At 39.7% G+C, this 16,154-nt stretch overlaps 1 protein-coding gene across 1 annotated transcript in view; it reads right to left on the reverse strand.

Annotated features, from left to right (window-relative positions):
- Nucleotides 1-16,154, reverse strand: part of GIPC2 (GIPC PDZ domain containing family member 2) — a gene marked incomplete at both ends in the record, with an annotated part of 86,844 nt that overhangs the window by 10,404 nt on the left and 60,286 nt on the right. Inside the window, one exon of the mRNA XM_082863377.1 lies at nt 11,787-11,868. Within this exon, the coding sequence (XP_082719503.1) occupies nt 11,787-11,868 (82 nt within the window). The remainder of the gene's footprint in view (nt 1-11,786; nt 11,869-16,154) is intronic.

Below are 16,154 nucleotides of genomic sequence, written 5' to 3' on the forward strand. Positions count from 1 at the left end.
GACTCTCAACCACTGCGCCACCAGGGAAGCCCCCCTTTTTCTTTTTTTTTAGATTCCATATATATGTGTTAGCATATAGTATTTTCTCTTTCTGGCTTAACTTCACTCTGTATGACAGACTCTAGGTCCATCCACCTCACTACAAATAACTCAATTTCATTTCTTTTTATGGCTGAGTAATATTCCATTGTATATATGTGCCACATCTTCTTTATCCATTTATCTGTTGATGAACACTTAGGTTGCCTCCATGTACCACCTATTCTAAATAGTGCTGCAATGAACACTGTGGTACATGACTCTTTTTGAATTATGGTTTTCTCAGGGTATATGCCCAGTAGTGGGATTGCTGGGTCATATAGTAGTTATATTTTTAGTTTTTTAAGGAATCTCCATACCGTTCTCCATAGTGACTGTATCAATTTACATTCCCACCAACAGTGCAAGAGGGTTCCCTCTTCTCCACACCCTCTCCAGCAGTTATTGTTTGTAGATTTTTTCATGATGGCCGTTCTGACTGGTGTGAGGTGATACCTCAATTGTAGTTTTGATTTGCATTTCTCTAATGATTAGTGATGTTGATCATCCTTTCATGTGTTTGTTGGCAATCTGTATATCTTCTTTGGAGAAATGTCTATTTACGTCTTCTGCCCATTTTCGGATTGGTTTATTTGTTTTTTTCATATTGAGCCGCATGAAATGCTTGTATATTTTGGAGATTAATCCTTTGTCAGTTGCTTCATTTGCAAGTATTTACTCCCATTCTGAGGGTTGTTTTTTCATCTTGCTTATGGCTTCCTTTGCTGCGCAAAAGCCTTTAAGTTTCATTAGGTCCCATTTGTTTATTTCTGTTTTTATTTCCATTTCTCTAGGAGGTGGGTCAAAAAGGATCTTGCTGTGACTTATGTCATAGAGCATTCTGCCTACGTTTTCCTAAGAGTTTTATAGTGTCTGGCCTTACATTTAGGTCTTTAATCCATTTTGCGTATGGTGTTTTTTTTGTTTTTTGTGTATGGTGTTAGGGAGGTGTTAGGTGTTAGGGAGGGTTTTTGTGTATGGTGTTAGGGAGGGTTCTAATCTCACTTTTTTTTTTTTTTTTTTTTTTTGCGGTACGCAGGCCTCTCACTGTTGCAGCCTCTCCCGTTGCGGAGCACAGGCTCCAGACAGGCAGGCTCCGGACGCACAGGCTCAGCGGCCATGGCTCACGGGCCCAGCCGCTCCGCGGCATGTGGGATCTTCCCAGACCGGGGCACAAACCCGTATCCCCTGCATTGGCAGGTGGACTCCCAACCACTGCACCACCAGGGAAGCCCTAATCTCATTCTTTTACATGTACCTGTCCAGTTTTCCCAGCACCACTTAAGAGGCTGTCTTTTCTCCATTGTATATTCTTGCCTCCTTTATCAAAAATAAGGTGACCATATGTGGGTGGGTTTATCTCTGGACTTTCTATCCTATTCCATTGATCTATATTTCTGTTTCTGTGCAAGTACCATACTGTCTTGATTACTGTAGCTTTGTAGTATAGTCTGAAGTCCAGAAGCCTGATTCCTCCAGCTCCATTTTTCTTTCTCAAGATTGCTTTGGCTATTTGGGGTCTTTTGTGTTTCCATACAAATTGTGAAATTTTTTGTTCTAGTTCTGTGAAAAATGCCACTGGTCGTTTGACAGGGATTGCATTGAGTCTCTAGACTGCTTTGAGTAGTATAGTCATTTCCATAATGTTGATTCTTCCAATCCAAGAACACGGTATATCACTCCATCTGTTTGTATCATCTTTAATTTCTTTCATCAGTGTCTTATAGTTTTCTGCATACTGTTCTTTTGTCTCCTTAGGTAGGTTTATTGCTAGGTATTTTACTCTTTTTGTTGCAATGGCAAATGGGAGTGTTTTCTTAATTTCTCTTTCAGATTTTTCATCATTAGTGTATAGGAATGCATAAGATTTCTGTGCATTAATTGTGTATCCTGCTACTTTACCAAATTCATTGATTAGCTCTAGTAGTTTTCTGGTAGCGTCTTTAGGATTCTCTATGTATAGTATCATGTCATCTTCAAACACTGACAGCTTTAATTCTTTTGCAATTTGAATTCCTTTTATTTCTTTTTCTTTTCTGATTGCTGTGGCTAAAACTTCCAAAACTATGTTGAATAATAGTGGTGAGAGTGGGCAAACTTGTCTTGTTCTTGATTTTAGAGGAAATGGTTTCAGGTTTTCACCACTGAGAACAATGTTGGCTATGGGTTTCTCACATATGGTCTTTACTATGTTGATGTAAGTTCCCTCTATGCCTACTTTCTGGAGGGTTTTTATCATAAATGGCTGTTGAATTTAGTTGAAAGCTTTTTCTGCATCTATTGAGATGATAATAGGGTTTTTATCCTTCAGTTTTTTAATATGGTATATCACATTGATTGATTTGGGTATATTGAAGAATCCTTGCATTCCTGGCATACAGCCCACTTGATCGTGGTGTTATGATCCTTTTAATGTGCTGTTGGATTCTGTTTGCTAGTATTTTGTTGAGGATTTTTGCATCTATCTTCATCAGTGATATTGGCCTGTAATTTTCTTTCTTTGTGACATATTTGTCTGGTTTTGGTATCAGCGTGATGGTGGCCTCATAGAATGAGTTTGGGAGTGTTCCTCCCTCTGCTATATTTTGGAAGAGTTTGAGAAAGATAGGTGTTAGCTCTTCTCTAAATAATTGAAAGAATTCGCCTGTGAAGCCATCTGGTCCTGGCCTTTTGTATGTTGGAAGATTTTTAATCACAGTTTCAATTTCAGTGCTTGTGATTGGTCTGTTTATGTTTTCTATTTCTTCCTGGTTCAGTCTCAGAAGGTTGTGCTTTTCTAAAAATTTGTCCATTTCTTCCAGGTTGCCCATTTTATTGGCATATAGCTGCTTGTAGTAATCCCTCATGATTCTTTGTATTTCAGCAGTGTCAGTTGTTACTTCTCCTTTTTTATTTCTAATTCTGTCGATTTGAGTCTTCTCCCTTTTTTTCTTGATGAGTTTGGCTAATGGTTTATCAATTTTGTTTATCTTCTCAAAGAAGCAGCTTTTAGCTTTACTGATCTTTGATACTGTTTCCTTCATTTCTTTTTCATTTACTTCTGATCTGATCTTTATGATTTCTTTCCTTCTGCTAACTTTGGGGTATTTTTGTTCTTCTTTCTCTAATTGCTTTAGGTGTAAGGTTAGGTTGTTTATTTGAGATCTTTCTTGAGGTAGGATTGTATTGCTATAAACTTTCCTTTTAGAACTGCTTTTGTTACATCCCATAGGTTTTGGGTCATTATGTTTTCATTGTAATTTTTTCAGGTATTTTTTTATTTCCTCTGATATCTTCAGTGACCTTTTGGTTATTTAGTAGCATATTGTTAGCCTCCATGTGCTTGTATTTTTTACAGTTTTTTCCTGTAACTGATATCTAGTCTCATAGCGTTGTGTTCAGAAAAGATACTTGATATGATTTCAATTTTCTTAAATTTATCAAGGCTTGATTTGTGACCCAAGATATGATCTATCCTGGAGAATGTTCCATGAGTCCTTGAGAAGAAAGTGTATTCTGTTGTTTTGGGATGGAATGTCCTACAAATATCAATTAAGTCCATCTTCTTTAATGTGTCATTTAAAGCTTGTGTTTCCTTATTTATTTTCCTTTTGGATAATCTGTCCATTGGTGAAAGTGGGGTGTTAAAGTACCCTACTATGATTGTGTTACTGTCAATTTCCCGTTTTATGGCTGTTAGCATTCGTCTTATGTATTCAGGTGCTCCTATGTTGGGTACATAAATATTTACAGCTGTTATATCTTCTTCTTGGATTGATCCCTTGATCATTATGTAGTGTCCTTCTTTGTCTCTTGTAATAGTCTTTGTTTTAAAGTATATTTTGTCTGATATGAGAATTGCTACTCCAGCTTTCTTTGCATTTCCATTTGCATGGAATATCTTTTTCCATCCCCTCACTTTCAGTCTGTATGTGTCCCTGGGTCTGAAGTGGATCTCTTACAGACAGCATATATACAGGTCTTGTTTTTGTATCCTTCAGCCAGTCTATGTCTTTTGGCTGGAGCATTTAATCAATTCACATTTAAGGTAATTATCAATATGTATGTTCCTATTACCCTTTTGTTCATTGTTTTGGGTTTGTTTTTGTAGGTCATTTCCTTTTCTTGTGTTTCCTGCCTAGAGAAGTCTCTTTAGCATTTGTTGTACAGCTGGTTTCTTGGTGCTGAATTCTCTTAGCTTTTGTTTGTCTGTAAAGGTTTTAATTTCTCCGTTGAATCTGAATGAGATCCTTGCTGGGTAATCTTGGGTGTAGGTTTTTCCTTTTCATCTCTTTAAATATGTCTTGCTACTTCCTTCTGGCTTGCAGAGTTTCTGCTGAAACATCAACTGTTAACCTTATGGGAACTCCCTAGTATGTTATTTGCTGCTTTTCCCTTGCTGCTTTTAATATTTTTCTTTGTATTTAATTTTTGATAGTTTGATTAATATGTGTCTTGGTGTGTTTCTCCTTGGATTTATCCTGTATGGGACTCTCTGAACTTCCTGGACTTGATTGACTATTTCCTTTCCCATGTTAGGGAAGTTTTCAACTATAATCTCTACAAATATTTTCTCAGATCCTTTCTTTTCCTCTTCTTCTTCTGGGACCCCTATAATTCGAATGTTGGTGCATTTAATGTTTTCCCACAAGTCTCTGAGACTGTCCTCAATTCTTTTCATTCGTTTTTCTTTATTCTGCTCTGCAGTAGTTATTTCCACTATTTTATCTTCCAGGTCGCTTATCCATTCTTCTGCCACAGTTATTCTGCTACTGATTCCTTCTAGTGAATTTTTAATTTCATTTATTGTGTTGTTCATCACTGTTTGCTTGTTCTTTAGTTCTTTTAAGTCCTTGTTAAACGTTTCTTGTATTTTCTCCATTCTATTTCCAAGATTTTGGATCATCTTTACTATCATTATTCTGAATTCTTTTTCAGGTAGACTGCCTATTTCCTCTTCATTTGTTTGGTTTGGCGGGCTTTTTACCTTGCTCCTTCATCTGCTGCATATTTCTCTCTCTTCTCATTTTGCTTAACTTACTGTGTTTGAGGTCTCCTTTTCACAGGCTGCACGTTCGTAGTTCTCATTGTTTTTGGTGTCTGCCCCCAGTGGGTAAGGTTGGTTCAGTGGCTTGTGTAGGCTTCCTGATGGAGGCACTGGTGCCCATATTCTGGTGGGTGGGGCTGGATCTTGTCTTTCTTTTGGGCAGGGTTGCATCCAGTTTTGGGTGTCTTGACTTAGTATGATTTTAGGTAGTCTCTCTGCCAATGGGTGGGGTTGTGTTGCTGTCTTGCTAGTTGTTTGGCATGGGGCATCCAGCACTGGAGCTTGCTGGCCGTTGGTGGAATTAGGTCTTAGTGTTGAGAAGGAGATCTCTGGGAGAGCTCTCGCTGACTGATATTACGTGAGGCTGGAAGGGTTCTGGTGGTCCAATGTCCTCAACTTGGCTCTCCCACCTCACAAGCTCAGGCCTGACACCAGGCCGGAGCACCAAGACCCTGTCAGCCACATGGCTCAGAAGAAGAGGGAGAAATAAAGAAAGAAAATAAAAATAAAATAAAATAATTAAAAATTAAAATAAAAAAATTAAAAAGTAATTAGAAAAAGAAGAGAGCAACCAAACCAATAAACAAATCCACCAATGATAACAAGTGCCAAAACCTATACTAAGATAAACATAAAAATCAGAAACAAGTCAGTTGCAGACAGCAAACCCCAAGTCTACAGCTGCTCCCAAAGTCCACCACTTCAGTTCTGGGTCGATTCGTTGTCTATTCAGGTATTCCACAGATGCAGGGTACATCGAGTTGACTGTGGAGATTTAATCCGCTGCTCCTGATGCTGCACAGAGAAATTTCCCTTTCTCTTCTTTGTTCGCACAGCTCCTGGGGTTCAGCTTTGGTTTTGGCCCCACCTCTGCGTGTAGGTTGCCCTCAGGCTTCTGTTTCCACCCATACAGGAGGGGGTTAAAGAAGCGGCTGATTAGGCGTCTCTGGTTCACTCAGGCCAGGGGGACGGAGGGGTACAGTAGTTATAATTGGAATGCAGTGCAAGCCTGTGGCGGCAGAGGCCACCATGATGTTGCAACAGCCTGAGGTGCACTGTGTGTTCTCCCAGGGAAGTTGTCCCTGGATCACGGGACCCTGGCAGTGGCAGGCTGCACAGGCTCCCGGGAGGGGAGGTATGGATAGTGACCTGTATTTGCACACAGGCTTCTTGGTGGCGGCAGCAGGAGCCTTAGCGTTTCATGCCCGTCTCTGGGGTCTGCGCTGATAGCCGCGGCTCGCGCGCATCTCTGGAGCTTGTTTAGGCAGTTCTCTGCCTTCTGTGGGCAAACAGGGAAGGAATCCCCTTCTCCTCGCACACCATGAAACAATGGTCTCTTGCCTCTTAGGCAGGTCCAGACTTTTTCCCAGACTCCCTTCCTGCTAGCTATGGTGCACTAGCCCCCTTCAGGCTGTGTTCACACAGTCAACCCCAGTCCTCTCCCTGGGATCTGACCTCCAGAACCTGAGCCTCAGCTCCCAGCCCCCACCTGCCCCAGTGTGTAAGCAGACAAGCCTCTCGGGCTGGTGAGTGCTGGTCAGCACTGATCCTCTGTGCAGGAATCTCTCCACTTTGCCCTCCACGCCCCTGTTGCTGTGCTCTCCTCTGTGGCTCCGAATCTTCCCCCCACCCCCGTCTCCACCAGTGAAGGGTCTTCCTAGTGTGTGGAAACCTTTCCTCCTTCACATCTCCCTCCCAGAGTTGCAGGTCCCATCCTTATTCTTTTGCCTCTGTTTTTTCTTTTTTCTTTTGCCCTACCCAGGTACGTGGGGAGTTTCTTGCCTTTTGGGAAGTCTGAAGTCTTCTGCCAGCATTCAGTAAGTGCTCTTGAGGAGTTGTTCCACATGTAGATGTATTTTTGATGTATTTTGGGGGAGGAAGATGATCTCCAAGTGTTACTCCTCTGCCATCTTAAAGGTCCCCCCCACCTCTGGATCTCTTTACAAATTAGAAATCCTAAAATTCTGAAGTTGCAGGGATGATCTCCAAACTCCTAAGTTGGTATCATCAGAAAATAGTGTAGTTCCATATACAATTTACACAATGGCCTTAAATATTCATGAAGAAACTTATATGACACAACTTTCCTTTAAGTTAGGTCAATCCCATCTAGGGTCTTACAGGACTCAAAATCTTCCAGAAACCATTTTCCCCATTGGGTAACATTCCAAGGCAAGCCACGTTGGCTGGCATTGGGTTGGTTGTGAAATAGTTCACAACTTTACAACCAAATAAAGCACTATCCCCTTCAGGGTTACTTCTACATAAACCCATTTGAATTGTTTTCCATTTTCAAATGGTAAATACATCCCAATCCTTTTTTGAGGATAGTGTTTTGGGTTTTAGTCATTTTATTGCCATATTACTTTTTAAGTTTTCTAACAAAAACATATTAACTCGAATATAACGTGATATCAATGTAATTTGCATTAAGACAACATTTCTGAAAGCTAAGAAATGCTTGGAATACAAACAAGTAAATATATTCATTTGTCTGTTGAATCAGTGTCATATTTGTGAGTCATATTTCATGCTAATCAGATCTGAATAATGAGAGAAATTCCTAATTCAACAATGGTTCACATTCTCAAAATAATTACTTTCCTTAAACTTTACCTCCCAAGGTGACTAATCACGTTGCTAATCATGTATAATAATAATGATTTTTATGCCATTGGAGGAATTTAATTAATTAACTTTATAAAGGGATTACTAGTTAATTTACAAGCAATTTGTGAGGAATGTTTAGTGCACTGAATTTGTCAGAGTGAAAGAAAATTGATCTTTAAAGAACTTTATTGGGCTTCCCTGTTGTCACAGTGGTTAAGAATCTGCCTGCCAATGCAGGGCACACGGGTTCGAGCCCTGGTCCAGGAAGATCCCACATGCCATGAAGCAACGAAGTCCATGTGCCACAACTACTGAGCCTGCGCTCTAGAGCCCACGAGCCACAACTACTGAAGCCCGCGTGCCACAACTACTGAAGCCTGCACGCCTAGAGCCTGTGCCCAGCAACGAGAGAAGCCATCGCAATGAGAAGCCTGTGCACCGCAATGAAGAGTAACCCCCCACTCGCCACAACTAGAAAAAACCTGCGCGCAGCAACGAAGACCCAACACAGCCAAAAATTTAATTAAATAAATCTATAAAAAAAGAACTCTCTTAATTCATTTATAATTACTTGTACCATTGCCCAGCACTCTTCCCTGTATATCTGTATATTTTAATAACAAAAGATTTATTATTAAATATGATTTATTTAATTATGCCCAATTTATACTTAAGTAGCTATAAGACCTATGCCCAAAATTAAGTTCTAAAATTAAGCACTGCTTTAAGTTCTCACCTTTGAAAAGTATGATTCTCCTAAAGCTCAAGATCCAGCAACTGATACCCTAGTTCCTGAATCTTATAATATTTATACAGTATACAATTTTAAAACTTCTCAATTGAATAGAGATATTTCATATTACTTTCCTAACAAATACTACCTGAGTTTAAGAGCACTACCATCTCTAAATCCCCTTTACTCTCATTTGCAAGTTCATTTGCATAACTGCCACAGGCCCACATCATTTATGCAAATCTCTTTATTTTTCCAAATACAAACAGGTTGGGAGAAACATTTTAAAACACTTGCTTTCTATAGGATCATCTCAGCTTTAACTTCGTGTGTGTGTAGCAAGGATCTATTATATGCAAATTTTATTTTTCTCTTAAAGGAGCTAGAAAACAGTATCACTTTTTTCAATTACAGACATCATCTGCACAGCCTACATAAACATTTTATTTTTAGAGTTCAGATAGGCTAGAAAAAAATAAGAATAAACTCTGTAAGGAAAAAGGAAAATGAGTAGAAGTAGAAAAGGAAGAATGAGTTTTAAATACTTCTAGCTAATGTAAAGTAAAATACTTTCCCTGGTAGCAAGTAAATAAAATAGTCCCAGTCTTTGACTTTAAAAAATTTATTAAGTACCTGATACAAATTCACCCATGCCCACACACACAGATGCATGCAGGCACACACCCCACCACTAGCATGCTCATTCACTCTTTCCCTACCCAGCATCCACCTGCCCTTCTTAAGGGAACAGTTATCATCTTGCTTCTACACTGGAGGGACCAGGCCCTGCACAATCTCAGCCCTTGTATTTCAGAGTCACTCTCTGTTGCATAGGTAGAGCATCTGACCCAGACCTAACCACCTCCCTGGCCTCTGTGACTAGTTCACTTGAGACAATCAGAGACGATCCTGAACATTTTGTTTGAATGACTTGGAAAAGGCCCTCCCTCTCTCCCACTGTGCTTGCCACCAAGAAGATGTAGAGGGTGAAGCCATGGCTGTCATTTGGGTTCTATGAGGGAGGGCCTGAAGCTGCCAGGGGATACCATGGAGATCTGAAATGAAGCCAGAATTGAGAGAAGAGAAACCACATCCTGATGACAGCATGAGAACTCCACTTCTAACCATTTTTGAAACCAAGATCTACCTCTGGAATTTTCAGCTATAAGAACCAGAACATTTCCCTGGCTTAACATTCCCTTAAGCCAGTTGGAATTAGATTTGTTTTGTTTCATTTGTTATTTGCAATTGATAGAGTCTTAACTGAGAGATCAAGATACTGACACCCTAATGATGACATAAGAAATACACAGAGGGCTTCCCTGGTGGTGCAGTGGTTAAGAATCCACCTGCTAATGCAGGGGACATGGGTTCAAGCCCTGGTCCGGGAAGATCCCACATGCTGTGGAGCAACTAAGCCCATGTGCCACAACTACTGAGCCTGTGCTCTAGAGCCCATGAGCCACAACTACTGAAGCCCACACGCCTAGAGCCCATGCTCCACAACAAGAGAAGCCACCACAATGAGACACCTGCACACTGCAACAAAGAGCAGCCCTGCTCACTGCAACTAGAGAAGCCCGTATGCAGCAACGAAGACCCATCAGAGCCAAAAATAAAATAAATAATTTTTTAAAAATTAAAATAAACAAATACACAGAAATTCAACTGCTCAAATGCCCTTGTTCGTCACATGCCAAGTGTGCCTGCTTTCTTCATATTTGATTCATTGTTCACAAGGTTTCAGTATTCTTATTAAATGGGGCACAACTTTAATACTGTAATAAATACACAATTTGTCCATTAAATCTGATGTATTCAATACTTTTCATATGTATCATTTACTAAATTTTTATATATATTTTAATATATGTATATATTATGAAATCATCACCACAGTAAGTCTAGTTAACATTTATCATCATATATATTTTTTAAATCCATAAAACTGCTTATGTAGGAAATATTATTTATAGGTTAAAAACTGAAGTTTAAAACAGCCTATACAACTCAATACCAAAAAAACAAACAACCCAATCAAAAAATGGGCAGAAAACCTAAATAGACATTTCTCCAAAGAAGACATACAGATGGTCAACAGGCACATGAAGAGATGCTCAACATCACTAATTATTAGAGAAATGCAAATCAAAATTACAATGAGTTATCACCTCACATCAGTCAGAATGGCCATCATCAAAAAGTCTACAAATAATAGGGGACTTCCTTGGCAGTCAGTGGTTAAGACTCTGTGCTCCCAATGCAAGGGGCATGGTTTCAATCCCTGGTCAGAAAACTAAGATTCCACATGCTGCAGAGCACAGCCAAAAAAAAAGTCTACAAATAATAAGTGCTGGAGAGGGTGTGGAGAAGAAGGAACCCTCCTACACTGTTGGTGGGAATGTAAATTGGTGCAGCCACTTGGAAAACAGTGTGGAGGTTCCTTAAAAAACTAAATATAGAGCTACCATATGATCCTGCAATCCCACTACGGGGCATATACTGGAAAATATGAAAACTCTAATTCAAAGAGATACATGCACACCAATGTTCATAGCAGCACTATTTACAATAGCCAAGACACGGAAGCAATGTAAGTGTCCATTGGCAGATGAATGGACAAAGAAGATGTGATAGATATAGATATATTACTATTCAGCCATAAAAAAAGAATGAAATATTGCCATTTGCAACAACATGGGTGGAAGTAAGATAAAGAAAAATATATCACTTATATGTAGAATCTAAAAAATAATACAAATGAACTAATTTACAAAACAGAAACAGACTCACAGACATAGAAAACAAACTTACAGTTACCAAAGGGAAAAAGGGGGGGGAGGGATAAATTAGGAGTTTGGGATTAATAGATACACACTACTATACATAAAATAGATAAACAACAAGGATTTACTATATAGCACAGGGAACTATATTCAATATCTTATAATAACCTATAATGGAAAAGAATCTGAAAAAATATATATATATATATAACTAAATCACTTTGCTGTACACCTGAAACTAACACAGTATTGTAAATCAACTATACTTCAATTTAAAAAAATAGATAAAATGAACATTTTCCTGTAAAAAAAAAAAAAAAACCCTGAAGTTTAGGAAAGTTGACTTGGCTTTGAGGCCTCACAACTAACAAGGGGTAAGGGCCAGGTGTTCTTTTCATTTTTATTTATCTTTATTTTCATTATGCTTTTCATCACTACACAGATACTGTTTATCTTGAAAACTATAAGTGACAATAAATGCAAGCAAGACACAAATAAGCATTAAGTTCCATCAAATTAAGACATAAGACTTTTTTAAATAGTATGATCTTACCTAAATCGATATCTCGAATTCCCATGTACAATTCAAGAAGATCATCAACCTTTCCAATCGACTTTGCTTTGGTTTCAGAGGGCTTTATCAAAGAAAAGAGAAATAAAATCATATTTTTCTGTATAATCTCTTGAATGTCGAGCCATACATAGGGGGAAATCTGATGTGGGACCAGTTCCTGGTTGTGTACTTCAGCTAATTTGAATGGAAATATATCTAGAATGTGCACTGCAACTCAATACAAATCAATATAGTAAATATTTTTGGTGTTTGTGTTAAGTATTATAGATTCAAAGAAGAAAAGCAAGAACAGTCTCCAAGCGGCTAGCAGTCTAGAAGGAAGACAGATGTGAAAATAAATAGCTATTTAACAATAATAAGGACAATTTCTAAAGGATGCCAGAGGCAAAGAGGCATCACAGGGGAAGTAAATTTATATCTCTAAGTGTCCAGGAAGACTTCAGAAAGGTGACTTAAGAAGTGTGTTTTCAAAATGAACTGGCGTCAGATAAGCAGAAGCAGGCACCGAAAGTAGAAGGCAATATATACACAAAGTCTACGTGAGGTTGCAGAGTCTGATAAAAGCGTACAGTGGGTTAAAGGACTGCAAGAAGTCCCATGAGACGGGAATCATGGCGCCAGACATGACTAGATCTTAAGGAGTCCTGTATGCCTTGAATAGGGCTTTGGTCTTTATCATGCAGGCCACATGCATTAACAGCTCACCCCAAGAGTAAAACACTCTGAACACATACCCCTATTATTTATTTTTTATTAATTTTATTGAACAGAAGTCCCCCCTCATCTGTGGTCTTGCTTTCCTCAGTTTCAGTTACCTCAGTCAATTGAGGTCCAAAAATATTATATGGAAAATTCCAGAAATAAACAGTTCACAAGTTTTACATTGTGTGCCATTCTGAGTAGCATGATAAAATCTCACACCACCTGCTCCATCCCAGAATCCCCAACCACAGACATCACCTGCTCCTGAGATCCAACCTTCACCATCATCACGGCTAGATGATCCAGGATCACCCAAGCAGATGATCCTCCTTCTGACTTAGAGTCAGAAGGTCAGTGGTAGCCTAACACTATGTCACAATGCCTATGTCATTTACCTCACTCCATCCCATCACACTGGCATTTTATATCATCTCACATCATCACAAGAAGGGCGAGTACAGTAAAATAAGACATTTGGAGAGATCACGTTCACACAACTTTTATTATAGTGTATTTTATAATAGTTCTATTTTACTATTAGTTATTATCATCTTTTACTGTGCCCAATTTATAAGTTAAACTTTATCATAGGTATGTATGTATAGGAAAAAACACAGTATATATAAGGTTCAGTACTATCCACAGTTTCACACATCCACTGGGGGTTTTGGAACGTGTCCACTGTGGATAAGAGGGGACTACTGTATGCAATTTTTATCAATTACACACGTGTTACCACATTAATGTATTGAGTATGTTATAAAAATAGAAATTTTATAAGATGATGAAATAATATTTTTAAATAATTGTTGTTTTATGTATTAATGGTACCAAAATATTTTTGTTCTTCCGACAAGTTTCTATGAAAAACATGATTGGATATATTTTATCATTCTTTTAAAATCTTGATTTAATATTTGGTGAAGTCTGGTTCTGTTGAGTTTATTTCAATACTTGGTTTTAAATGGCTTCATAGCTGAAATAAAATTTGCCCAAAGATGTTAAACACTCAACTACGGTTACAAATGTTGAATTCAAGACTACACTGCAGGGCTTCCCTGGTGGCGCAGTGGTTGAGAGTCCGCCTGCCGATGCAGGGCACACAGGTTCGTGCCCTGGTCCGAAAAAATCCCACATGCCGCGGAGCGGCTGGGCCGGTGAGCCATGGCCGCTGGGCCTGCACGTCCGGAGCCTGTGCTCCAGTGGTGGGAGGCCCGCGTACCGCAAAAAAAAAAAAAAAAAAAAAAAAAAAATTGGCTACCAAGATCTTACTATTCTAAATAGCTCTTGATCTCATCACCCCCTCTTCCATTCACATCCTGATTGCCCGTGTTCAGTCCTGACTTTTTTTAACTGAGATATAATTGACATATAACATTATCTTAGTTTCAGGTATACAACATAAAGATTTGATATGTGTATACACTGTATGGAAAATCATCACCACAATAAGTCTAGTTAACATCCATAACCACACATAGTTATTTTTTTTCCTTGTGATAAGAACTTTTAAGATCTAGTCTCTTAGCAACTTTCAAATATATAATATAGTATTATAAACTATAGTCACCATGCTGTGCAGTCTATCCTCAGGACTTGTTTATAAGTGAAAGTTTGTACCTTGACCCTCTTCACCCACCCACCCCCAACCCACGGCCTTTGGCAACAACCAATCTGCTCCATTTCTGTATGAGGTGGGGTTTTTTTGGGGGGGGCGGGTGAGAGGAGCATATAACTGAGGTCATCCAATATTTGTCTTTCTCTGTCTGACTTATTTCACTTAGCTTATTACCCTCAAGGTCCATCCATGTTGTTACAAATGGCAGGATTTTCTTCTTTTTATGGCTAAATAATACTCCCCTCATCTTCTCTTATTTGCAGAAGTCTCCTAATTGGTCTCCCTGCCTGAAATCTTCAGGCTCAGGACTTCCCTGGTGGCACAGTGGTTAAGAATCCACCTGCCAATGCAGGGGACATGGGTTCAAGCCCTGGTCTGGGAAGATCCCACATGACGCAGAGCAACTAAGCCCATGTGCCACAACTACTGAGCCTGAGCCCTAGAGCCCACACGCCACAACTACTGAAGCCCACGCACCACAACTACTGAAGCCCGTGCGCCTAGAGCCTGTGCTCCACAGCAAGAGAAGCCACCACAGTGAGAAGCCTGCGCACCGCAATGAAAAGTAGCCCCTGCTCGCCACAACTAGAGAAAGCCCACACACAGCAATGAAGACCCAATGCAGCCAAAAATAAAATAAAAATTTAAAAAAAAAAAAAAGACAAATATTCACGCTCTCAAATCCACCCTGCTCAATATCCCATCCCCCAGAACCAAGGGGTTTTTCTAAAACACAAAACTGATTTGCTGTTCCCCTTGCAATTTTTAAATAGCTCCCCCCGCTCCATTATCCACAGGCCCTTCACGCCCTGACCCAGGCCTCTACCTCCAGCCTCATCACCCACCACCAGGTACTTGCAGCACACTCCAGTCCCGTGGACATTTCCATTTCATGCCTAGAACACTCTTCTCCCCATCTTTGACCAACTCAACCATTTCTTCTGGAGGGAACTCTCCCTGATTTCCCTTTCCCAATCCCTGACTGCAGCTGATCAGCCAGCCCCTCCTTTATGACATTAACCTTGCCCTTCTGATTTGTAATAGCTTCTTTTCCTGCCTCTCTCCTTTTAAAGGAAAAACAACGTCCTTATCCATCTTTGTATCACCAGCACCTGGACTGTACCTGTCTCAACAAACACATGGTGAATAAATTGTGAGGTATGCAGGGGGAGTATAGTTCAGTTTTCAGAAATTGTGCTAGATGATGAGGGGCTGATTTGCTTCAAATCTGTAAATCCTTTGGTGTTTCAAATTAAATGGTAGGTCATTTGTATCAAATTTAATATTAGCACCAAACTAGTTTTTTTTCCCCTTTATTACGAGCTATTTTAATTGCCCTATTTAATGAAGCAGGCTATGCAAATAGGAAGGGAGTTTTAGATGTTTTTCTTGGAATGAATCTTTCCCACCTCCTCAGGCAGATCTGCAGTTATTCTTTTTCATTGCAGCACCTTCTATATAGCAGCTGCTCATAAATAAACAGATATGTATTACCCATTTTAACTGTTAGAAGAGGGCGCTCCTCCTGAAGTGACATGGAGTTTTTCCTGCCGACCCCACTTCCTTTGCAAACAGTTTGAAGGTCTGTCCTTTTCTCCTCCACTTTATAGCACACTTGGCATCCCCTAGCTCCTTCCCACTGTCCTTCCATCCTCTTACAGATTCCTTTCTTCCACTGAGGTTTGTTCATTTGTTCAACAATAAACATTTACTAGACTTCAGCAATATGTCTGGCAGTGTGCTGGGCATTGGAAAAGCAAAGACTCAGAACAACCAGATGTCACTGCCCTGGGTTTTTTCACACATCTTGTCATACCTCACTTTCAAAATGCTTTCAGCTCTCCCAGGTCTCTCCGTTGTCACTTGCCTCCAGATCAATCTTTTCATCCACCCAGGACCAAGGCACTCAACTCGGAGTCTTCCTCTGGATTCTCCAAAACAGACAACATCCTGGGCGACTCAAACATTCAAGAGGACAACCCTGGCCTCGTGGTTCCTTGAGGGTCTTCTCCGGCAAACCACACCCA

This window comes from Leucopleurus acutus (assembly GCF_964270905.1).
Source record: "Leucopleurus acutus genome assembly, chromosome: 2".
Taxonomy (NCBI): domain Eukaryota; kingdom Metazoa; phylum Chordata; class Mammalia; order Artiodactyla; family Delphinidae; genus Leucopleurus; species Leucopleurus acutus.